This window comes from Dunckerocampus dactyliophorus, chromosome 2 (assembly GCF_027744805.1).
Source record: "Dunckerocampus dactyliophorus isolate RoL2022-P2 chromosome 2, RoL_Ddac_1.1, whole genome shotgun sequence".
Lineage (NCBI taxonomy): Eukaryota > Metazoa > Chordata > Actinopteri > Syngnathiformes > Syngnathidae > Dunckerocampus > Dunckerocampus dactyliophorus.
In genome coordinates, this window is record NC_072820.1 from 18,376,884 (window position 1) to 18,402,672 (window position 25,789).

Consider the following 25,789-nt stretch of genomic DNA (forward strand, 5'->3'; position numbering starts at 1 on the left):
TGTCCCCACCGTAGACCGACCACCTGCGGGGGCAAGCATAAGGGTCTGGTGCAGTGCATATTGGGTGGTGGTTGAGGCGACCTGGTCTTCAGCGGTTTTTGGGAAAGGTATCTAGATGCGTGTCGAATCATTTACCACAAAGAGTGCTTCCATATTTATTATTGATAAAAACTTCATTCGATCTGTGATTAATTGCGGTTAATTATGAGTTAAATATGGACAAAATGCAATGAAATAATAGCAAAAAAATCAGTGACAGCAATTAAATAATTGAATGGATTGACAGCCCTAAATAAATGACATATAACCAACAACAGCAATTCATCTAGAACTGGACCATGACAGTTGAGACAGCATTGGAGTCAACGCGAAGCTCTGCATAGGACTGTTGTTAGCATAACTAGCTTTGCCTCCTTGGAAGAGCTGCCGATTTTTGATTTTTTTTAATATTTCATTATTCGAGTGCACATCTAACACACAAAATATGCCTTTCAATGTTATTTTTCACAACGGAAATAAAAAGATTAACACGTGTTTTGGTGACATTATTACTTTAACATTAATTTAAATTAACATAATTAACACAACAAAATGCCATTACATGCAATTACATCAAAACACATAAAATGTAATTAAATAAAATGTAATATAATCAAGTGAAATAGAACAACCTGGAAAATGATTAAAAATATATATCTTTGTTAGTAATTTACTTACTTTACTTTCACTGACCTGATGACCAGAACAGGCAGGCAGTTGATGCTATAAAATAAAATAATATGGAATATAATTTTAATATATATGTCCAGGGTGTCCGAAAAAATGTATATACTCTTTAAATAATTGTAAACTAGATGTTTATTATAATTTGTGAAATTTTGAAAATGTAATACAAACATCATTTTATTGTTTTGTCACCGCCTGTTCTTAAACTGATGTCCATTCTGGTCCAGATACTGCTGACAACAAGAAGCAATGGAATCCTACATTGCCTTTGCAGTTCAAATGTGTTTTCATACTTCTAGTAGCATTTTAGCATGAATTTCCTTTCTTCAAAGTTTAGTCTGGCTGCCATCATTCATTTCAATGGGTTTAACCTGCAAAGAAAAAACTAATTGCGTTATCAGCTGCTAAAGAGTGTACAGTATACATTTTTCTGGGACACCCTGTATATACTTATGTATATAATACTATATATATATATATATATATATATATATGTGTGTGTGTGTGTGTGTATATAGTCATAGAAAACATTATTATACCACCCTTGTTTCTTCAGTTTATGGATCCATTTTAATTCCTGGTACAACTAAAGGTACATTTGTTTGGACAAATATAATGATGATAACAAGTGTAGCTCATAAGAGTTGAATTCAAGAGTTGATATCTACTTCCATGGCTTTCTTGATAATAACCAAAATCACTTTTACATGAATAGCTACAGCATTGTACTGCCAAAAAATTAAACTCGTATGAGCTATTTTTGTTGTTATCATTATATTTGTGCAAACAAAGATACCTTTAGTTGTATCAGGCATTAAAATGAACAAGAAACCGGAGAAACAAGGGTGGTCTAATCATTTTTGTTATTTTGTATGTGTATACACGCACACATACTCACGCACACTCACGCGCACAACCACATGCATACAAGTGTCCAGTACCTACTCGCAGCCTACAGGTGACGCCAAAGTACAACTAAAACCGTTCTTAATCAGTGTAATGCAAAACATTAAGATATCGTAGATTATTTATTGTGAATGCAGCCAAAAGTACAATAGTTTAAATATATACATAGAAAAGTGTTTTTAATGTAATGTAGTATTTGATGTTGTTGATTGTGGGTGCATTGGTAAACTGACATATAGTTAAATATACTACTTACCTATGCATTTCTGTGTTTAGCTTCTATTGCAAGATTGCAGTCAGTGCTTTGAGCCATATCCCAGAGGGACGTGTCGATGTAAGAGGTTTTGGAGGATATTGTTAGTAGGAGTTATTCATCCCTCTCCCCGAGTCTGTCCCAGTGGTGATGTCTGTCTGAAAGACGGAGGCCATACAGATAAAAAATGAGTGTCACTCTCCCTTTTGCCACTAATGAGGAACCCTGCAGTGGGATGATAGTCACAGTGTATGAGTAACAGCGCTCCTCCAAAACTCATTTAACATAACAACTTTTGTCATGTGCATTCATTTGCATCCTAGTTGCCATCACTGTTGTCAAAATACCAGTTTCAATTGCTCCACTCACAAAAAACTATGTACTATCTGTTGTGCTGCTTGAGTAGACTGACGACATGGAGGCCCTAAATGGTGGTGGTCATCTGCTTGGCCATTTGCTAAGTGCAATGGTAACCGATTACAAGGCCGACCCTGCAAAAAAAGCTGCTGTGGAGACCATCTGCTGGGAGACAAAGAAGGCATCAGGGTGTCTCTCGTGCTTTGCATCATCTTCTCATTCTCTCCAAGAGAAAAAGGCCTGCACGTTGGCGTCTAGGCAATCAAATTCAAATTATATATGTTTTATGTGCATGCAATGTCTATTTTTGGCTAATTTCAGAGTAATTTACAATGAACCTTCCTGTAAGGTAGTTACAATTAAAATTTGCATTGCATAAAACACTGTTCATCCATTTTGGATGATATCACGGGCAGAGATTAATTTTATATTGCAGTACAGTCATGCAGGAATTATATTATATGCTATTTTTTCATGTAAACTTGAATGCGGATTACCATTTTGTCAATTACTTTGTGGGTTTTTTGTGTACATTTCAGCATTTTTAAAAAGATTATCATTTCCAGATTATCATTATTTTTTTCATATTTGATTTTTTTGGTGTCATTTTTATTTGTAAAGTAGCTCTAAGGTGGATTTCACATTTACAAACCAAATGAGATAAAGGCATTACATTTTTTAAAGATTATATGTGACATGCATTTTCATTCACATCATTTTTCTTTTTGTTTTTTAACTCAAAAAATAAGTAAACTAGAAGTATGTTGATTATCCATTCATCCATTTTCTATGCCGGTTGTCCTCACTAGGGTCGCGGAGGTATGCTGGAGCCTATCCCAGCTGACTTTGGGCGAGAGGCAGGGTACACCCTTGACTGGTCGCCAGTCAATTTCAGTAGTATGTTAATTATACATTATGAAATCCTATAGCGCTTACAAATGTATTTTGAGTAAAACTTATTCATTTAATTTAATATAATATAGTACAATACAATATAAGTGTACAAAGGTTAAAAAAGGAAACACTGGCATTAAACTGTGACATGACAATTTGAATTAGCAGCAGTACAATTCAGATTGAATACAATTGAAAAAACAAAACACTAAACATTATATTTAATTATGTGTTTATATATTATTTATTGTAATATAATATGATGTAATATACCATAAATGGATATAATAGATCTCATGAAGCATATTGTCTCTACTCTAAATCTCGTAAAGTCTCGCGATGACTCCTCAGTCGCTAGCTCACGACTGATCCTCAGTGAAGCGTTTTGCTTGGGTTATTCAAGGGGGAAGACTCGACTGTTAGGAATAAAGGTCAGTAGCGTTCTTCCGCACTAGTTTAGTCACATGCGTCATGCTTGAAGTCGATAAAATTAAACTTCTGCTTAACGACGTGTTGCAGCTTCATTCTGAATGAATTGCATTTTAACGTGTCCGCTCGCTATATGTAGCTTGCAAGACTAGCACAAGTAGTTTTCCAGATGTAGTGGCAAGTTGAGACGCTAGTTTTGGTAATTTTGTTTAGTTGTTATTCTGAAGTCCAAAGGTTGCTGTCCTGCATGCTCTGCTGAGCTTGTCTGCTCTGTGAATTCACCTGTCAATCAAACATGCAAAAACTTTCCACCGTCAGACACCCTGTCAAACATTAATAACTGCTTGTTTTGCATTTGCTTCAGCTTGCAGGAAACGCAGAGGATCTGCCATGCCGGAGCTGAGCGGCAAGGTCCAGACCGTCCTGGGTCTGCTGGACCCAGACCAGCTGGGTCGCACCATGACCCACGAGCACCTGACGATGAGCTTTGAGTGCTGCTACTTGCCCCCGCCGCCGGGTGACGAGAAAGTGGCGGAGGACCCCTTCCATATGCAGAACATGCACTGGCTCAGGCAGAACCCTTACAACTGTCACCAGAACCTGCTGTTCTATCAGGAGACTGATGCTGTGCGCGATGAACTGCTGGCCTACAGGAAGGCCGGCGGGGGCTCCATTGTGGAGAACACCACCACGGGCATCGCCCGGGACCTGCCCACCCTAAGGAAGTTGGCCAAGGAGACCGGGGTCCACGTTGTGGCAGGAGCGGGCTACTATGTGGACTGTACTCACAGTGACGCCACCAGGAAGATGAGTGTGGAGGAGGTGTGTTGCCATCTACACATACTGCAGTCACACATACACTCTTAACCAGTGGATCTTTCATTACCTCTGCCAAGGAGGCTATGTTTATATTACTTCACTTAGTAGCCAGAGAATGTCGCCTCTTAGCCAAAGGCCACAGGTTTGATTTCCTCATGTGTAACTCACCGCTCATACAAAGGTTAAAGAGCACTTGCATATACAGTACAAGGCAAACCGCTGCTATGGCCTATTATATTGTTAATTAAAGTGACAATTTCATGATATAAATATGTATTTGAATATGTTATTAATAGCAGGATTATGCAATGCTTTTACAAACATTTACAAACTGCTAGCTTGAGTCCAAGACCTCCGCCAAGGTCAGTTAGCAAAAATGGGGTAAAATAAATAAATAAAAAATAAATATATATATGCATATGTGTGTGTGTATATATATATATATATATATATATATATATATATATATATATATATATATATATATATATGTATATATGTATATGTATATATATATGTATATATATATGTATATATATATGTATATGTATGTGTGTGTGTGTGTGTTAACTAATATTTTTACTTATAAATATTTTTACTTGGTGTTTTATGTTTGTTATGTATGTTTGTTTGCAGAATTATGCAACAATAGTAGTAATAATACATTCCAGAATACTGTAAATATATGATTATATATTGCAGTCTACAAAAATAAGTTTTACTACGTTACGCTCTTCTGCGCTCTTTATGTTGTATGCTAGCGGCCCCCCCTCCACCCCTCGAGACAAAGAGACTGTATGACTGATATGTAGGGATCACTCCGTTTATGCCATTGTTCTATGGAATAAACGCGACAAGGTGCTGGAACCAATGCACAGAGTGAAAGCACTTCCTGCCTGCTAGAAACGCATGCACATGGCAATATATTGAGCTGGGCAAAATTACCCAGTTTAGTTTCATTTTATTGTGTGATTAATGAATTAATTTTTTTTTTTATCTTCTCAGGCCTGGTGCCCACGGGACATTTTTTTCTGACCGAGAAATCTTGTCCCGTTTTAATCTTGCGAGATCTTGTCTCACCCCTAACTAATACAATACAAAAGATAAAAAACAAAGTACATAATAAAATGTTAATTAATTGATATGATTCTATATTCTTTGTTTGTGTGCAGAAGTAGGCGTACTATTTACAATGAATTCCTTGTCCATCCCTGTGTAAGACTTCCACTAACTTCAAAGTGCCAACAAAACAAAAAAAATCTGCTTTTGCACCTTTATCCAGATCTGCACCAAAATGCCATGTGTTGTTCCTTGGTTGGAAGTTTTTGCATGATCTTGCAGTGAAGTATTTAATGAAATACAAATACACATGCCAAAGTTACCTCTTCACTTGTGCTTGGTGGAGGTAAAAATGTCACTGTTCAATGTTCAAAATTGTCAATGACAATTTCCATGGTCATTTGTGAAGGAGTGTTGCAGTTAGGATTGTTGGCCTTGGAGGAGGTCAGTGCTCTTTGTAAATGTCATTCTAGCTGCGCATACGTCAGTCATAAGACAAGAGAAACATGCTGCATCCATTTGTTATGCTGACCACATTGTGCCTGATTTGTGTGTTTGTGTGCGTGAGTGATTGATTCGAGCAGGCTTGTTTGGGGCTCTGTGCAGTGACGCAGTGAGAATGTAAGCGTCATGCAGATTTCCAAATTGTCATTCAACGTGAACGTCATGTGTTCACGTCATGTGCTTTCACGCACATCAGACAGAATCAACTTTTTGTTTTAAAAACTTCTTAAATTGTGCTTTTTCTCTTACTTGCCAGTTGACCGACGTCATCATCAACGAAGTCCTCCACGGCGCCGACGGCACAGACATCCGTTGTGGCGTGATCGGAGAGATCGGAACTGGCTGGCCCATCACGGAGAGCGAGAGGAAGGTGCTGAAGGCCGCGGCGCACACACAGGCCCAGCTGGGCTGCCCCGTCATCATACATCCCGGACGCAATTCCGCCGCTCCAACTGAGGTGGTCCGCATTCTCCAGGAGGCAGGAGGTGACATAGGGAAAACAGTCATGTCTCACCTGGACAGGTAAGAAGAGCAGTTTAGCCATGTTAGGGGTCCCTTACTGTGCTGAAGTGACTTTGAATCACGTTTTAACAGTAATATGCGTGCCTAGAATCTGTTTATGAACACCAAACGTGAGGAAAATCTCCCTCACTTGTTTACTCCACTCTCAAAAGTTTTAGGTTTTTATGATGTTATGAATGAAAACCTCTTTCCTCATGGACATGATACTGTCTCTGACCCGCTCCTAGCTCGATGAGGCCAGCCCCATGTCATGCCCACCACACACACACACACACACACACACACACACACAAAAAGAACCAAACAGTCTTCACTACACATCTTAAAATGAAGCTCTGCCGACTATCTGTCAGTCAGCTACAGACATGGGAGATTTGATCATTTTGTTTTTACTTTTTCCATTTGGACAACATGGGTATAGGATAATATGAGACCTTTTAAAAACAAATGGTACAGTTCAGTTCAGCTCACCACAGAACGGTTTGGAGTCTGGCTTGGGTTTCCATGCAGGACGGATACATGCAGGTGACCTGTAGACTGCAAACTACTGTAGTTGAGAATGAATGAACAGCACCTCTTCTGGTTGCAGACAAGTAGTGCGTTCCATTTGACTCTGTTGCTTCAAGACAGAATGTGTCTTTTGAAAACGATCACTTAATTGATTATTCACTCCATCGTTAATGTGTATAGTTACTACTGTGTCGCTACAAAAAAAAAGAAGAGGAAGAAGTCAAAAGGCGGCTTTTCTCACACACATCTTGTCTTACAATAAAAGAGCCACAAGTCACAGATAAAGAACAACAAATGTTGGATGTCCTTCATTGTTGTGCTTACACTATGTCACACTGCTCTGATGTCACATTATTCACACGACCAGCCTGCAGTGGAAACACAAAACTAGATCAACCAAAGCGTACAATGGCAAGCTGAACTGAACTGCTACACTTGCTAGAAATGTGACTTTAGTTGTACTTCAGGGTTGTTGCATTCATATTGAATGTGTAGGTGGGAATACACTAGGCTGCAATTGAGGTTTACAACTTGCACTTTGAACATACAGTGAATGTAAAACATTGTGTTGGTTAAGGAAATGGATTAACAACGACTCCTTTATCAGGACCATCTTTAATGACGGTGAACTGCTGGAGTTTGCTGAGCTGGGAAGTTACCTAGAATACGACCTGTTTGGAGCCGAGATGCTCAACTACCCCTACAACTTGGACGTGGACATGCCCAGCGACAGCCAGAGAGTCAAAACGTGAGAGCTGCTTCTAAGAGTTGTCCTTTTCATTGTCACTAAACGAAGTCCCCGGATTTTGACCCTTGCAATGCATTACCATACTGAAACGAATAGAAGACGACCGTTAATACACTCCTGATTAAAATTTCAAGACCAGTTGAAAAATGTTCAAGAATTTACATTTTACACTGTTGGATCTTAAGGAGTTTCTAAGTAGTGCTTCGAAATACAAAAAGAAGACATGGGAGTGAGACAAAAACCTTTTTGAGTAAGGAATTTATTGCAAACAAGCATTTAAGCTGAAATAGGCTGTTCATCAGCTCATCAAAAGTTTAAGACCGTAGCTCAAAAAACCTTGATAATCTGCATGGAGAAATGGCTGTAAGTTGCGTAAAGTGCAGTTGTCATACGGCATGGCATAGTATTTCTCTGTGGTTCAGTATTCTTCCTTGTAAAAATCAACTGCTTGTACTGTTTCTTGAAATTGGTCATTTTAGTGCATTGTTTGAGTTCTTTACTCAATCCCTTCCATAATTTGATTCCACATACTGATTTTTTGCGTTGTTTGACTGTGTAGGTGTTTTAAATTAATTTTTTTCCCAAGATCGTATTTCTCTCCTCTTGATGAAAAGAATTGTATTGTGTTTTTGAGTAGCACGCTATTTTTTTCTTTATGCAAAATTATAGCTGTTTGAAAGTTTACCAGGTCAGCACATTTTAATAATTGTGATTTTAGGAATATAGGGTTTGTATGTTCTCTATAAGCGACCTTATGAATTATCCTGGTTGATCTTTTTTGTTGTACACTTAGTGAGTGAAGTCTACTTTTATAGTTGTTTACACATATGTCCACACAATAAGCTAGATATGATAATATTAGAGAACAGAGAGTATGCAGTGTTTTTTGGTCCAGAATGAATTTTGCTTTATTGAGTGTAGACGTGTTTCTTGCCACTTTATGTTGTAGATTTTTAATGTGCGATTTCCAACTCATTTTGCCATCTATGATCATGCCTAATAAATACTTTAATTCACTCTGTTATTATCCACGCCATCTATTTGTACTTGCGTGTAGGTATCCTTTATGCTATTACCAAATAGCATTATTTTACTTTTACTAAGGTTCAGGGATAATCTGTTTTTATCAAACCATCTTTTTAGTGTAGCCATTTCATCTGTGATTTTTTTACTTAGCTCTAGCGTGCTTTCTCCAGAACAGAATGCGGTAGTATCGTCTGCAAATAATACTAGCTTTAGGTCCTTTGTGGCTTTACAGATGTCATTTAGGTATAATTCAAACAGTTTTGGTCCCAGTATTGACCCTTGGGGTATGCCACATGATATATTTTAAGTTTGCAGATGGATGTTATCTTAGCTTCACGTATTGCTTCCTTTTGCTAAGTAGCTTTTTGTTGCAGTCCTCCTCCTTCGACCCAAAGTTTCATTTACTAGCTAGGAAGCTAGCAAGGACAAAGGAAACACGGCAGGGCCGCACGAAGGAGATTGATTGACAATAACCCAGGACGCAGAAATCAATGGGCGGTGCATACAGACAAGAGAGGAAAGAGAGACACTCAGCTTCTCACAATGCAATTCTTCTTAAAGGGCCAGGCTCAGCCTGTCACAGTCATATTTATAACACAATAATCTATAATACCCTTGTTTTTGTTTTTTTTACATATTATGCGTATTTTCTGCTTCTTTGGTTTTTTTGTATAATAAATCAACTTTATAATGTGTTTTTCTTCTTACAAGCATTTTGGAGACATTTTGTCATCCATGGTTGATTTCTCTTCTTTTGTTTATTAGACAATTCCCTCAATGGACAGTGCTAATCGTACATCGTCATATAAATATTAAGAAAGTGTCCATATGCTTCATCTATGTCTTTTTTTACCATAGACACATTCCCAACTTTGTTCTTCCGGATCTTTCTTAAAAGCATTGATGTTTTGCCCTGTTCGTAGTCTTTGAAATGTCCCAAATGTTCCTCTCCCGTTTCTTTTTGCATTTTAAAGCTGTACTTAGCACCTCCTTAACAGCCGACAGTACAAAATGTAAATTCTTGCATTTTTTCAACTGGTCTTAAAATTTTGATCAGGAAGGAGAGGCTTGGAAGGGTTGATTTTGAAAAAAATACAAAAAAGACAGTAGCATATTGCAATAAAACATTGATACCGTAAATAATAGCTGCTGGACAGTTCTTTGATAACTCTGCTTCATTGATCACCATTATCTTAAAATTAGCATTGTTACTCCTCCTCTATTTGCTAACTTGCTAAAAATTTGAGGTACCTTTTCCCAGCTGGTCTCTGTGTTGCCAGGAAGAAAAGCTCAGACTTGTGTGGGTAAGAAGTGTTTTGGCACCACCTGTCTTATATTCTAAGACAATCTTTACTTTTTGTCTGTCAGTACTTCAGGAATCCTCCTGATATTTGAGCCCTAAGAGGTCAGAGCTCTCCATCTTTCTTCTTCTCCTCTGCGTCCAGCTTGGCGTTCCTGATCAAAGAGGGCTATGAGGACAAGATTGTCATCGCGCACGACATCCACACCAAGAACCGTCTGACCAAATACGGTGGCCACGGCTACTCGCACATCCTGACCAGCATCGTTCCCAAGATGCTGACCAGGGGCATCACGCAGACGCAGGTGGACAAGATCCTGGTGGACAACCCCAAGCGCTGGCTGACCTTCAAATAAGGCGAAGAAAAAGAGGCGAGGCAGTGGGTTTGTATTTACCGTTTTTCTCCATTGGTTTGGCTCATTCCTTCAAACGGAAATGACATTTTCAAAACTCTAAGATCTTTTGGTCTTACAGTTCAGCACAACACTAAAGCTCATGCTTCATGCTAATTCCTCTCCCATATGAATAGTCAGTACCACCAACCGAAAAGAAAATTGGATTTTAGATTTTACGGTAACAATAGAATCCGAGGTTTGACATCACACATTGCACTCACTACCAAGGAAATTGTAACTATTTTTATTCACAAACATAAAATAACTTCCATACATCGGAGTAATGAGAAAATGCGTGTAGCAGAGCATAGCATACTGTAATATAAACACATAAACAAAAACAATAGGAGAATTATATGTAGCCTAAAGCAGTGATCCCCAACCCCCGGTACCGAGCCGCACAGAAAGAAAAAAATAATTTCCATGATGTTGTATTTTGAAAAGTGGCCGGATTCTCTGTTACATCCATCTCACTTGACGCATGTCCATTGTGCTGTGCTAACTTTCTCTCGCAGCACAGATAGACTGCTACTGTATTTTTAGCATTTTTCTTTCACCTCATATTTGGTCTCAAACGCATGAAGGTAAGTTTTGATGACTTATTGAGTGCTAATGTGCACATGTGTCTCAAGTTAATTCATGCTAGCACACTGGCTTTTACCACACACAGCCATGTAATCATCTCTCTGGAAAAACTCCATGCTTGAACTGGTGGATGGTGGGTCGGCATTCAGATGTTGTTCATGTCTTCGTTTTGCACAATACATAATAAATAAATAAAGATAATAAATAAATACAGATTTTCTCCCCCCCTATATATATATATGCATGCTGTATAGATACATATATAGCTTATTATTTACCCACATAATGCCCACAATTTGTTTGAAAACGATTTAAAATATGTTTTACTGCCTTTTATTTTGATAAGCATGCACCGGAATTGCCGGTCTGCCTTGCTGGCACTTGACAAGTGACCAGCTAGGCGACACGTCTTGTGTTTCACCTTGTTTCATATTATCGGGATAATGACTAGCCCGTAAAATGTGTAGTCAATTGACGACCGCTTGTCACATGCTAAGCCTGTCTATGCCAGCATGTGTGATGGCTCACGTTTCAATATCATTCCACTTTCCACTGGCATTTTTGTTTACATGCCTGGCTGGAAATCTAGCTAGCTCGGCGCTACAAGTGGCCATTACATTCACGGGATACATCAATCATCGATTATCATCAGAACTTACTTTTTAAAGTGTCACTTAACAATCTTGCTCTCTTATTATGATTATAATACTTATGGCTTGTCTGCAAAACACTAGGTGTGTGTCGAAGTTGTGCAACAGAAACACGTAGTGTGTACAGCTTTAGACAGTGATGCTATCACAGGGGTCTCATAAGCTAGCTCACCAGCTGACGTTGAGTAGTTCACCAAAGAATATCTGCTTCACCTCTTAGTAGTTTTATAAGTGTTCTATTCAAACATGACACCTGTATTTAATGACAAATGAGCACACTGAGTGGAGATGTGATTTGTAAATAAAGTACAGTTAAATGTTGGCAGTGCTTTCAGCAACTTTGCCATGAAATGAACAGTTTTGCAATGTTCTCGGTTCATGTCGGCTACTTGTTGAAAAAAAAAGTTGATATTTGTCATTTGAAAACCAAATTGCAGACGCAGCAGCGGCAGGACACAGCGTCAGCAGTCCGCCAGCCCATGCAGCCCACCACCACAGCTTCAAAAAAGCCTTGGGAAAACCCTGCCTTCTTCACTGGTCACTGTCCTCACCCTCCCTCTCCTGGCCACCATCATCGCCTTTCTGGGGGTCTATACACTGCTGTCTGTCTGATCAGAGATTGTCATCCACAATTGAACAGACTATTATGCATGTGATGACGTCTACAATGAAATGATGCTGTCATGTTGGAGAGAACAACCATTAGACCTGAGAATCGACAATCAGTTTAGATTGACAAAATCCATTTGATTGGAAATTGTGCTAAATGTAGGCTAACTGTACTTAATCATTTGCAAAGCTCTACTTAGACATTGAGACATGCACTATGACATTAGCAATTAGATGAAATGAATGAGAAATTCAACTGCCAAGTGGTTTGGAGGTTTGTCCATGTTATTTTTGAGAATGTCATTTCAAGAAATGAGCCAAACCAACGGAGAAAAACTGTAATATATTTTCTTTAATGGCGCCATGATCTTCAGTGTGACAGTAATGAATTAACTTTTGAATCCTTCAATAAATCACACGGCCTCGTAATTGGATAAATGATCCTTTTGTCTCATCGTTCCAACAAGTTAAGGCAGGGGTGTCCAAAGTGCGGCCCGGGGCCGTTTGTGGCCCGCAGCTATTTTTTAATGGCCCTCGGCACATTCTAAAAATACAATTAAACAAGAAAACTTAAAAAAAAAAACAAAAAATGAAAGAAATGAGAAGCAATTTTACAAGAATAAATAGGAGGATAAAGTAAAAAAAAAAAAAAATCCTAATTTTACAACAATATAATAATTATATTATGGAAGCCTAGAGTTAAAGAAAATTTATTATTTTCTTTAAAGTCATAAAAAACAAAACAGAATAAAAATTAAAGTTAAAGATTAAAGTTATATTACAAGAATGAAATCAAAACATTTTGGGATAAATTCATAATACGGGGAAAAAAATCATAAGAATATAATTGAAATGTTGGTAAAATAACAAAAAAATGACCAAGAAATTGTAATCTCAGGAGAAAATGTTCATATTAATAAAGTTAGTCACCTATAACACAACGCTTCAGATGGAGGTTGTTTTTCCTTAAATATATATTTAACATGGGTTTGTTTACCAAATGTAAAATGTCAAAGTGGCCCCCACATCCTTTGATTTTTCAGGATACGGTCCTCGGTGGAAAAAGTTTGGACACCCCTGAGTAAAGGCCTCAATTAGTTACATGCTGCACAAATTTTGACTTAAAGTGCATATTTATTTGTGGAATGCTGGGATTGACACAAGAAAATGACTGCAAGATGTGTTAAGAGATATAAATGACCAAAATGTTAAAAAAAACATTTAAAAAGCCTTTTTTTTTTTTTTTTTTAAACGTCTGATACTGTTTTGTCCCTTTCTTGTGTCATTTCCAGCTAAATTCACTCAAGAAAAAATGCACCTTTTGTCCAGATTTGGAATAATTTAGTGCTTAACCACAGTCCATTGAGACTGACATGACGTGGTTTCACATGGGGATTATACATATGTGGTTGATTGTAGGCATTCATTCATTAGCATTCACTCTTTTGCACTCACATATCGCACCAAAAATGTTTTAAACTCCAAAACATTGTGACAAACACATACAGTATGTCAGTGTAGCTGCTGCTTCAGTTTGCGTCTCACCGAAGGACATTGAAGCGTACACGTCAGACGGCGGCCTACGACAAGCACGTTACTAATCAGTATGCCACGGAAGCAAACCGTCCCGTTGGTCCCTCAGCGGTTCGTCGAGGGGTCGTCTAACGTTAGTCCCAGATGAAGGACACACTCTCCTCTCGTCTGGGAACAGGTGGCTTCACAGGGTGACTTCCCACCATGATCAATGGCCGCCGCCGTCGCACCACCGACTGCGCCTGGGCACAACTTTTGATTAATCTTGCGAGAGGATTAAGGGAGCAAAGCTGTAAATTATATACGATATTCATAACTGGAGAGGGGCATTGCGAAGGTGGGGATTAGCAGGTGATGGCGGGCGGATCGATGCGTGTCAGCGGCGGGGTCAAGGACATGAATCTGCGAACACCTGACCAGCTGTCATGTCGACATGGATGAGAAAAAGTAGTAGCATCTTGACTGGGAAAAAATGTCAACTTTCTAAAATCTTGAATGACTCTTTACTTTAAAATGAATCCAATATTTTTCCAATTAAAAGCATTTATGGACACGGGTTGTTAGTTTGCTTTCTTTTGCTGCAAATCAGTTGATATGTTTGGGTAGTTTTCTCCCCGGTTTGCTTTCTTTTCACATGGTAAAAAAAAAAAAAAAATCCAAGAAAACTTAAATGCATTGCAACAAACCGTGTGACAGCGCTCTCTTTTCTTATTGGTAGCGAAAATGTAAACAGGAAGAAGGGTTGATGTAATGAAAACTAGAACAATACCCGCCAAGGTGAACAAATTATGAACTATGTCAATGTAGCATCATGATTACGGTCACAAGATGCTAGCAAATGGCTTGAAACGCTTCTTTTACGCGACCTGTTCCCTCAGGGATTTTCCCCAGGCGCTGATGTGTATAAACGATGCTGACCTAAAATGAGAGGAGTTCATCAGTGGATATTTTGCCGTGAAGTTTCACACTCGACCCTCATTTCTCCTGCTCTGTAGTCCAGCAACTGTCTAATTACGGGATGTGAGTTTGCTGAATGAAAGCCTGCACTTTTTAAAAATCAGCCCACCTTTGCTATGGTTGGTCTAACATCAGATTTTCTGTTTGAGCTGTTTTTGCAAAGCCGCTGTTGATATCAAGTCTCTTTTTGATATCATTTTACGGTTGTGCGATGCCGGTTTGGCGGATGAAAGAACACGCAGTTACAGAAATATCCCACCTTTGCTGGGTGGCTTCATGCCAGATCTTCGGTTGTTCCTGTTTTGTGGAATCTGCGTGAAAGAGGCTGCTATCTTCTCATGAAAGCGTTTTACGGTTCCGGCAAGATTCCATTGTGAACAAATAGCAAAATTTGAAGATAGATTAGTGTTACTTTTAAAATTGTATTCGGATTTGCACTAAAATTTATAGGGTTATGGCACAGCACATGCGCCAACCCTCCGCCAAGTTTTGTGAAAATCGGTTGTGTTTTTGCGTAATCTTGCAACATTGGTCTTAGTTTCGTTCCGATGAATGCGATGTAAGTCGGAACTTAAACGTAAATGAACACCTAAGTCACTTACACTACACACATGACAGTAATAAAATGATGAAATACAAGAATGAAATGAAGCAGTAATAAAAAAGAGAAGCCCTTACTCTCATCCCTGTGGTTGGCTTCGCACACTGGAAGGGGCGTTGCAAGGGAGGGAGAGACAAGCTTATTGGCAGGAGGAAGTCTCATTAATGACACCACTACGCTGCTTAGTTATCACTGCTCATTTCATAAGAGCAGATCCTTTCATTTGTTATTATTTACCATCTTTATCCTTCATGATGGTGGTGGCGTTTGAGCTGCTTGGAATGGGCATAAAGAAATGTTGATCGGCGTTTCTCCACTTTGCGAGCATTTTAAAATGCTTAATTTCACTTCATCTTTCGCTTTCACTTTCCTCTGACGCACTGCTATCAGAAGTCTGCCTCATGCTTGGGTGACATAGTGGAAGGAAAAAGGTGAACAAACTAGTTCTCTTTTTTTCTTCAGTATTAATCATTTATGGGAGTGCGTAAGTAACACCAGGACCGCTTGTAACGAACAAAACAGCTCGTGCTTTTGCGCTTGGTGGAGGTAATAAATACATTCATTCATTCATTTTCTAAGCCGTTGTCCTCACTGGGTTCGCGGTGTTATGCCGGAGCCTATGCCAGTTGACTTTGGGTGAGAGGCAGCGTACTCCTTGGACTGGCCGCCAGCCAATCGCAGGGCGCAAATAGACAAACAACCTCTTGTTACTTTAGTTACTATTACATTACTTAGGTTGAAACCAGGTTTTGTAGACAGGATCAAGGAGCAAACAGTACCAGTTTGTTTAATTTGCTCCGCAGTCAGGTTGAATGCCTGTTTGCCAAACAAACCGCACAAAGGAACTAGAGTTTGAGTATATGACTACAGTATTGGTGTTAATGAGGGGTCAATACACATGTGCTGTATTACTGTATTAGATGGCAGCAGCTACATTATGATATGTGGTAGCATTAAGGTGGTATTTCTTCACAGCTCATCACACAGCATGCAGCAGCAGCACCAATCAGACTAATGGTGACATGTCAATGAGCTGTGAGCAGTACAATTTCCCTTCTGTGTGTGATGATGCTGTACAACAACCTTCACAGGCTCGTTTGGGAAAAAAAAAAACTGACATGGGAAAGAAGCTCTGTCTGTACTAATCCGAGTGATGGAGTGTGAGCGTCGAGTGAGCCGGGAGGGTGGGGGGGTCTTCAGTCGGCGTACAGCATGAAGCCCGAGAAGGTGCTGTACTTGTTGTTGTTGCCCCCATGGGCCTTGCCCCCGTCCAGCTTGATGTAGATCTCATCGCCGGGCTCCAAGTGCAAGACCACGCTGTTGCTTGCGTAGTCGTAGTTCTGGTCTGCGTCCTGGGCGATGGCGCTGGCTCGGACCTGACGGGGGACAATTTGACATTGAGGATCAAAACACACTAATACAAATACAAGAAATGGTACATTATGCATCATATATGACATAATACAAGACTATAATGCTCAGGTTTGATTAACAAGAGGTATTCATGTAGTTATGTTAATCATTGTGGAATATATCATACATATATTTTGGTTACCTAGACACAGCTCAGTCACATGCAATGCAGCTCTACCTAATAAATCTATCTATATAGACGTGAAATACATCATATTACACATGCAACAACATTCATGCCTAACATATCATAAAGTGTTCAGTGTGTATATAAGATTTAAACTTGGAAAGTTGATGATACACCTGGAAATATTGGAAAAACATACTGTTAGATATCTAAAACCACGATGACATAACATTGAACTATAGGTTTAAGAGAGTTGGCGGTTAGCAGGTTTGCTATTTATTTGATCCATTCAATTGACGCCAAGGACAAGCTGTGTGTGCGTAAAAGTGCAAAGTGACAAATTAACATTGATGTGAGATAAACACTAAAGATGGACGCAAAGTGTGTTGTGTTGTTGGTCCCACCTGGTTGTTCTTGCACAGGTCGGCCCACATGCTGGTCCCGTCCCCGCCTCGCATCAGCACATGGTAAACGAAGAAGTAAATCCCGGGTATGGAACATGTGAACTTGCCCGTGGCAGGGTCGTAGTGGTTCCCCAGATTTGTGACCACGTCGTCGAATTTGAGCACCTCGTATCCCTCATGCTGCTTCTTGAGTCCTGCATAGAAGGCGATCTTTGGGACCGTGTTGTAAGTGGCGGCGCTGATTGCACCCGTAGGTCCACTCGCTCCAGGTGGACCCGGAAGACCGGGTGCCCCTCTCTCCCCCGGCGGGCCAGCGGGACCGGGCGGGCCGGGCTCGCCCACCGGACCCCTCGGACCCATCCTGCCCACGCGTCCCGGCTCGCCTTGCGGACCTTGGATGAAGGTGGGCAGGGATTGCGTCAGGCCGTTGGTGTCTTTCACCGGACCGACCGCCTTCGCCGGAGCCGTGGCGGTCGTCCCGTGAGGGTCGCACACCATTTGGCAGGAGCCGAGCATCTCGTAGCGGGCGGGGGTTCCGGCGGAGTTGACCATGGCCGGGATGAGCACCACCAGCACCAGGACCAGCGCCACGCCACAAACACCAGTTGCGATCATCTGCGCCCTGCGTAGAGGCTGCGTCCTCTGAGCCTGGTGGTCTTCCAGCCTGCTTGTGAGCGGTCGCTGAGCGTAGGGGAGAAGTGGACCGCAGCCGGTGTGCTTCTGCAACTTTTGGCGCTAAAATTTCCCCTTAAACGAGCAGAGGGGGACCATCCACAGCTTTTTACGCGCTGCAGCATCCGTCCAAATGGTGCATCTCGTCAGTTTTGTTTCTAACCTCCCCCACCTCCACCTCGATGATAATAATAAGAGAAAAAAACACCGAGGATTCAATCTACTCAACATACGTTAGGGCGCTTGTTTCTACCGCTGACTGACTGTGTGTGCATGGGGAGAGAATTGAAATGTTAGCTGCTCCTGTTTGGAGAGGGAGGGGAAGAAGTGATGGATCATGCTTTACTTCAATCACAGCACAGGAAGTCAACAATAACAACAATAAAGCACGATTAGAGTGGTCCATTGTGCACGTTTGAGCTGTTTTGAAGTTTGGTGGATAAAAAACAACAGCAAGAAAACAACGCTGTGCATTAACAAAACACCTTCTTTGATGCTTTATTCAAGGTAAGTCTACAACAAAGAACGCCACGTGGAAACTGTAAGCTATAGGCAAACGTGACCACTTGCACACAAGTTAAACCAATCAAAAAGAAAACAACGTAACGAACATATCTAATGTTTCAAACATCTTGTAAATAAACGTGATTGTCAGTGGGGGTTGAATAATTCCAAGTGCAACTGTACAGCTAAATCAAAATGAACTGTTTTGGAATGACCCAGCCACAAACCAGATGTAAATCCTATTATTGTGTCCTTGTATTGTGACACATTTGGAGCACTTTTGTAAGGAAGTGTGTATAAGTATTGTCAACACTCTGGCTGTTTCTGGTGGAGTTTGTTCGGGAATGATTATCTGTTCATATAAATATTTTATTCATGTTTTGTATCTTGCACTTTGTGTTTTGACTTATGTCTATACAACCTATGGATAGCTTTTTAGCAGTCCCATTTCACAAAATGTAATCATTATATTGTATGAGAACGTGAAATGTAACTGTAGTTTACACTTATTGTTTTTTGCTGCAGATGAATTTATTTTTTTACTTGACTTGTACAGGTGGCCACTTGTTGCTGGGCAGAATTTGTGTCCCACAATAATTCATATGCTAGTTATGCTCACTATGCAGTTTTTTGGCAATTTGTGGCAGAGGGCCCAGCTGGACGACGTAGTTCTGAAAGGTCGAGGAGAGGTGGCACCCTCTTTCATGAGCGTTGCTAGGCAGAATTTGTGGGGCACAATCATTCATGTTTCCAAGCCCAATACCAGTAACGTGACAGTCATACTTACAGTGCAGGTTTTTTTGTGCTAACTTGCAGCAGCGTGCCCAGCTGTACCACATAGTTGTGAAGAGACAAGGAGAGACGGCGGCTTTTTTTCACGTCGGGATCCCGTCAAATTAACGCATTCAAGCCGTAAGAGTAGGTTATCATCAACAAAGCCTGCTGTGCTAACAGGGCTGCGTTCACGTTCTGTATGAGCATTTATAATTCTAACCTATCGATTATTATTAATTAAAGATTGTTCACAAAGGTCTGAAGCCTAATTAAAGACAAAAAAAGAGTTCTACTTCTCCGCCACCTGGTCACACCTCACTGGATCCCTGAGTCCAATTTATCATGTGAGGAAAATCTATAGAGTAAGTGAAAAGAAGGAGAGAGTGACTAGGAGGAGGCAGTGAAGGATGACTCCACACAGACACACACATGAATGCAACCAGTAGAATCAAAGTGGGCCATCACTTCATCAATTACCAATTAGCCTTCAGTGCCTCAGACAGAAATCCCAATTTGTTGACTTGTGGTCTGCATAAATAGGATGCTAATTCTGGAAATGTTCTATTTTATCACCTAACCGCCCCCGCCGTGGATTTATGAAATGATCCGACCCGCCCACATCGATTCTCTGGATTAAAAACAAAACGTCTCAATAGGAATTCATCTGTGTTTTTCTTTTGTAGAAGTGTAAAGTTTGAGTGATGAAAGGACAATGGTTGTTGAGGGGGTGGGAATAATGATGTGATCATGCATGCACGGCCTGTCACTCACCTCCCTGCCAGGTGGAGAGATAGATGGCCCGCAACTTTAAAGTACTTGTCTCAGAATCATCTCTCAAAGAAAGAAAAAGAGGAAAAAGCCTTTTTATGCAGTGTATCATACTGAGATACACTGGCAAGCAAAAACTGAGCATTATAATTGATGGAAAGGCTGATTTTTTTATTGGATCTCATTAGATCGAGGGGGTCCACACCTTTTCTACTGAGGGCCGTATATAGAAAAATTGGAAATTTGTATTCTTTACATTTTTAATTCATTTAACACACTGGAGGTAATCCAATTATGATTACTTTGGCATCTCAATCACCTTTTGGAGGGCTTTAACAATACCGTGAATAACACAGCAACATCCAAACATTCCAAACACAGAAATAATCCCAAACCAAAAAGACACAAACATCATAAAAACATGCAAAGGGGAAAATGCTGCACATTAAAAATATTGCAATCATATAAACGCTGCAGAAGAGAGACATAGTCTCTCCAATGTGGTCTTACGACGTAATATTTAACAGTATTACAGGCGCAACTCTGTTTTACGTTAACATTTTTTTTTTTACATTTGCAACATTTTTATTTTGCAGTTGCTTTTTCATTCTGTATCATTTATGTGATTGCAGCATTTTTAATGCACAGCATTGTCCCGTTCCTTGTGTTTTATGGGGTTTGGTTGTTTTTGGTTTTGGATCAATTCTCTGTTTGGAGTGTTTGGACATTGCTGCATGTTTGCCTCTGCCAGCCGCTCTATTTAACATACAGGGTAACCTCGGTTTTCATCATTACTCCATTCCAAAAGGTCAGACGAAAACCGAAACATACTAAAAACAAATCTTTTTTTTTTTAAATTAATTCGACATCTAAAAATATGAACACAAAACACATTTTTATAGAGAATAATTACAGTTTAACATGCAACAAACAAAGCAAAAGACATATAAATGAGGAATTAAATGGATAAATGAACATTTGACATGACTTTTACCTTCATTGAAGACTAGCAAACACAGAGATGAGTGGAGGGAGGGGGGGAGGGACAGAAGAGCCACGTGGATGCGGTTTCATTCTTGTCCATTACAAGCTTAACTTTAAGAGTGGACAATTAAAGCTGTATACTTGCTCACTTGAACTTTATTGTAAACTTCAGCAGCAGGTACAATCATCATCACACACTGGCCCATCTCACTATCTGTTATGTGTCTTGCTTAAAGCATTCCCCCTGCAACCTGTGTTAACTAGGAACGCTTACATTATAATCCTGAACAGATGCTACCTTGGTACTTTGTTACAATTTCTTTCTTGAATTCAGAGTGTTTATCACCTTTTTTATCAAAGTTTTGGCACTTACAACATTTTTTGTTGTCGTAAATTAAAAAAAAAAAAGCACAGATTCCTCAAGAATTACGCAGTGGGCTTGAACGTTTCATCAGCGCACCGAACAGTGCTTCAAAGGCGAAAGGAAGGATATGGATACAGAATTGTGTGTTCTATCAATAAATAAACCACACACACACACACACACATAATAAAGATGTTTAAAGGATTCCCTGGCCAAAATCTGTCTATAGTGTCCCAACTCTAAAGGAACCAGAATGCATTCTTCGCAGAGACCAACGTATGGCTGCTTTTTTTGGGCACTCGACTACTGTGTTTGATGCACTGTGTGGCCATACAATAAGTGTACAAAAACCGAGACATATTGGTAGCAATATTTCTTGACAAAAACGTAATCCCATGAAAACGGGTGTGTACTAAAACCGAGGTTGCACTGTACTTGAAAACTAATAAAATGTTGCCAACATGTGTATCACGGTAAGAATGAACATACAGTACTTTAGGAGTCCCGGATGAAACGCCCAAAACGCCCTCACTAGAGTGTGAAAATCTGCTACACATGTTCATCAAAACAGAATACATAAAAATCAACAGAACCGATACAGTAACACACGCATAGATCATCTGCCATTTTGCTTTACAGGTGCCATTTTTGGGGGGATTTGGGACATTTCCAGTTTTCTTTATTATCTGTGTAATGTTCTAATGAGGGCCACGTTTAATTTTATCTGCAGATTATGCAGATAAATGGACCCCAGGCTGCCCTCTGCACCCCAGCTACAGTAATATTGTGGTCCACGAGTGTAGTCTTCACATGATGCCACTTTGAAATAGCAAAAAGATGAGTAATGTGTGTCACTTCTAATACAGTAAGTTCTCTTCAGGGATCAGCAAGTGAAGAAGATGGATGCTTAATGAATAATGTAGAAGACTTTTTTTTAAAAAAGCAGCACTAATCAATGTGGAAGGCCCCCAGTGTGTTTGTTGCATCTTTTGGGAAATTATTTAGCAGCCAGAAAAAAATCAAAGCTAGTATAAGCGTAGTACCAGAGGCAGGGCATTGTCCTTGTGAAAGGGTACCCCGCTATGCTGGGACATGGGTGTGAAGTTTAATACCAGAGTCACCCTGCCACTCAATTGTAGAAAGCAATTGTCACTGTCCAACATGTCCAACACGTCTTACCGTACAGTTTTGCTCTTATCAACCAATCAGCGGACGGAAAAGTGCTGATGTCACTGGGGGTCGACTGGCTGGCTCTGAGTGGGGAATTTGTAATGTGGGTGGCTAAAAAAAAACAGCCCCATTGCTAATAGTGTGTATGTGACAGGGGCCAGCACTTCTGATTCTGAAGGCCCAGGGCAGATTGGCCAAATATGGCAATGCATAGAAGCTAAAATCTGATTGGACAGAAAAAAATCTAACATACATATACACTACTGGAAGCATTGCAACCAAGAGACACACTGCTAAATTAAAATACTTAACAGTTGGAATGCTGCCATCTCTGCTTGTCCTTTCGCAACTATCTAAGTGATACACTCTGGCTAAGTTGCTAAGGAAAGAGCATAGGGTCATTGGCGTACTCTTAAGTGTGGAGGCATGACTGATTGTGCCCCATGAATTTTGCCCAGCAGCACTTGACTGAACATCGATTATTTATGTCCATCACCTAGCTACAATTTTATTTCATTTGTAAAGTCTTAGGCTGAAACCCAATTCTTCCCTTACCCTCGTCTTACCCCTTACCCATAGCTTTTACACATTCACGAGAATCAAGTGGTGTCCCAATTCTCCTTAAACCGAGGGGTAAGGGGTGCATACCCCTTGAAAACAACCACACTTGAAACGAAGGGGTAGGCGGAGCTACAGTACAACACCCACTGAGAAGATGGAAGCACAGAGACCGAAACAAACATATAAATGTAAGTACTTACGCATAATTATTGAGTTTCACAGTAGCGTCACTCATGGTTGATTATATATTCGATCATTTGCTACTCCACGTAAATATTCGTCATGTTTTTTAACTTTTTGGTTTTCGTGAGTTAAAAGTAGGCAGCTAACACCGATATCTGATATCTACTGAATTTAATAATTGATTAGACAACGATTAGATAGCGACCACATTAGCCTGTTCATTGTAATAAATTGAAATAAATTGCTCGCTAGCGAGGGGAATCTACATTACTGAACTGGCCGAGAGAGTGTCACGTTTGTGCCCCTTGGCCCTAGATTTTAATGGGTAGGGGAAGTGGTGAGACAAGGGGTAAGACGAAGGGGAAGGGCTATGGGGTAGAATTGGGATTCAGCCTTATAATGGCTCCTCCGTGAATCACCACCTTATCATGTTGGAGGGTTTGAGTGACCGAGTGATCCTAGGAGCTATGTTGTCTGGGGCTATATGGCCCTGCTAGGGTCTCCCAAGGCAAACAGGTCCTAGATGAAGGGCCAGACCAAGAGTGATTCAGAAGACCCTTTGAACAAAATCAAAGGGTCCCCCCTGTAGACCCACCACCTGCGAGGGAAAGCATAAGGGTTCGGTGCAATGTGTTTTGTGTGGCAGTTGAGGGCAGGCGCCTGGTTCTTGGGACATGGAATGTCAGTTCTCTGGTGGGGAAGGAGCACGAACTTGTGCGAGAGGTTGAGACATTCCAACTAGACATAATCGGACTCACCTTGACCCACAGATTGGGTTTTGGAACCAAACTCCTCGAGAGGGGCTGGACCTTGTTCTACTCTGGACTTGCCGCAGGGGAGAGGTAGTGAGCTTATTAATTGCCCCCCAGCTCGATGCCTCCATGTTGGCGTCATCCCCAGTGAACGAGAGGGTCATTTACCTACACCTTTGGGTTGGGGAAAGGGTCCTGACTGTCGTACGCACCTGGGAGATGTGTAGTGAGGGTGTGCTGGGAGCATCTGGCAGATTCTCCCGTTCGTCAAGTCTTCAACTCTGACCTTGACAGAGCTTCGCCTGCATTCCAGGGGAGGACAAGGCTGCTCCGGGAGTATGGGATTGGTGGTGTGCTACTACGTGCCATTCGGTCCTTGTACAACTGGAGCAGGAACCTGGTTCTCATTGCCAGCAGTAAGTCAAGCCTGCTCTTTGTTACCAATTCTGTTCATAATTTTCATGGACAGAATTTCTAAGTGCAGCCAAGGTGTCGAGGGAGTCCAGTTTGGGGGCCTTACGATCTCGTCTCAGCGTTTACTGGGACGGTTTGCATCTGAGTGTAAAGCTTCTGGGATGAGACTCAGCACCTCCAAATTCGAGGCCATGGTTCTCGGTCGAAAAAGGGTGGATGGCACCCTCCGGGTTGGGAATGAGGTCCTGCCCGAGGTGGAGGAGTTCAAGTATCTCAGGGTCTTGTTCACGAGTGAGGGAAGGATGAAGCGTGAGGTCGACAAGCAGATCGACACACGCTGGAGGGACTAAGTCTCACAGCTGGCCTGGGAACGCCTTGGTGTCCTCCCGGTGGAACTGGAAGAGACCGGGAAGTCTGGGCTTCCCTACTGAGACTGCTGCCCCGGACCCGGATAAGCGGAGGAAAATGGATGGATGGATGGATGGATGGATGGATGGATGGATGGATATAATAGTGCATTGTTTGAGTTCCTTGCTCATAATCTGAATTCACGTGCCGAAATGTTTTTTTTCGTTGTTGTCACGTACAAGTTTGTCAAGTTTAGTTTTTCCCTGAAGTCATATTTCTCCTCTCTTGTTGAGAAGAAGTGTATGACATTTTTGGGTAGCAGGTTATTGTTTGCTTTATGCATAATTTTAGCTGTTTATTTACTAGATTTACTAGAAATTTACTAGATTTACTAGATCATACATTTTTTTGTCCTGTCCAACCATTGGGGCCGATAGTATTGTTGATCTAAATGCCCTGACATGCTAAACAGATTTGCTCGGCCAGGGAAAAGTGTAAGATACTCTTCTCCTGTTATATAGATTGTATTTGACTTCATTTGAGTTTATTGTTATGCAAATTTGGAGCAGGAGGGGATAGAGAAGAAGAGAAAAGAAGACACAATAAATGTAATGCACACATTTGTAATTATCATGATCTTATTGCTGACATTACCATCACTGTAATAAAACCAACATGATAACACCATGGATAAATCAGTGAGTTAAGTGGGGTAGTACTTATGTACAGTGAGTGTGTATATGTATCCGTGTACAGGTATCTCTGTAGATGTGTATGTGTGCATGCCTGCATGTATGTATACGTGCATAAATGTGCGTGCATGTGTGAACGTGTAATTGTCACTGAGAATGTATGAAAGGAGAGGCACTGCCTCCCACCACCCAGCAAGGTCCGCCCCACACAGCCAGGCCGAGCCCCCACCACCAGAGAGCCGCCGGTTCCTGTCTATACTGAGCAGAATTTTGGGA

The 25,789-nt window shown here is 40.7% G+C and overlaps 2 protein-coding genes across 4 annotated transcripts; one reads left to right on the forward strand and one right to left on the reverse strand.

Annotated features, from left to right (window-relative positions):
* The first annotated feature begins 3,477 nt into the window (after positions 1-3,477).
* pter (phosphotriesterase related) lies at positions 3,478-14,664 on the forward strand. Of its 3 annotated transcripts, none has more exons than XM_054768495.1 (6): positions 3,478-3,567; positions 3,930-4,387; positions 6,204-6,469; positions 7,587-7,727; positions 10,199-10,424; positions 12,121-14,664. In XM_054768495.1, the coding sequence occupies exons 2-5, from the start codon at positions 3,956-3,958 to the stop codon at positions 10,407-10,409; spliced, it is 1,050 nt and encodes a 349-aa protein (XP_054624470.1). In that variant the 5' UTR covers positions 3,478-3,567; positions 3,930-3,955; the 3' UTR covers positions 10,410-10,424; positions 12,121-14,664. The 3 variants fall into 3 exon arrangements, with proteins under 3 accessions (XP_054624470.1, XP_054624469.1, XP_054624468.1); XM_054768494.1 differs by having other exon boundaries at positions 10,199-10,432; positions 12,121-14,663; XM_054768493.1 differs by having other exon boundaries at positions 10,199-10,436; positions 12,121-14,660.
* On the reverse strand, positions 12,624-18,347 carry c1ql3b (complement component 1, q subcomponent-like 3b). The gene is made up of 2 exons (XM_054768496.1): positions 17,328-18,347; positions 12,624-16,759 (listed from the first exon to the last, which is right to left on the reverse strand). Exons 1-2 carry the CDS (start codon positions 17,940-17,942, stop codon positions 16,580-16,582), a joined length of 795 nt encoding a protein of 264 aa, XP_054624471.1. The 5' UTR covers positions 17,943-18,347; the 3' UTR covers positions 12,624-16,579.
* Between the last annotated feature and the right edge of the window lie 7,442 nt (positions 18,348-25,789).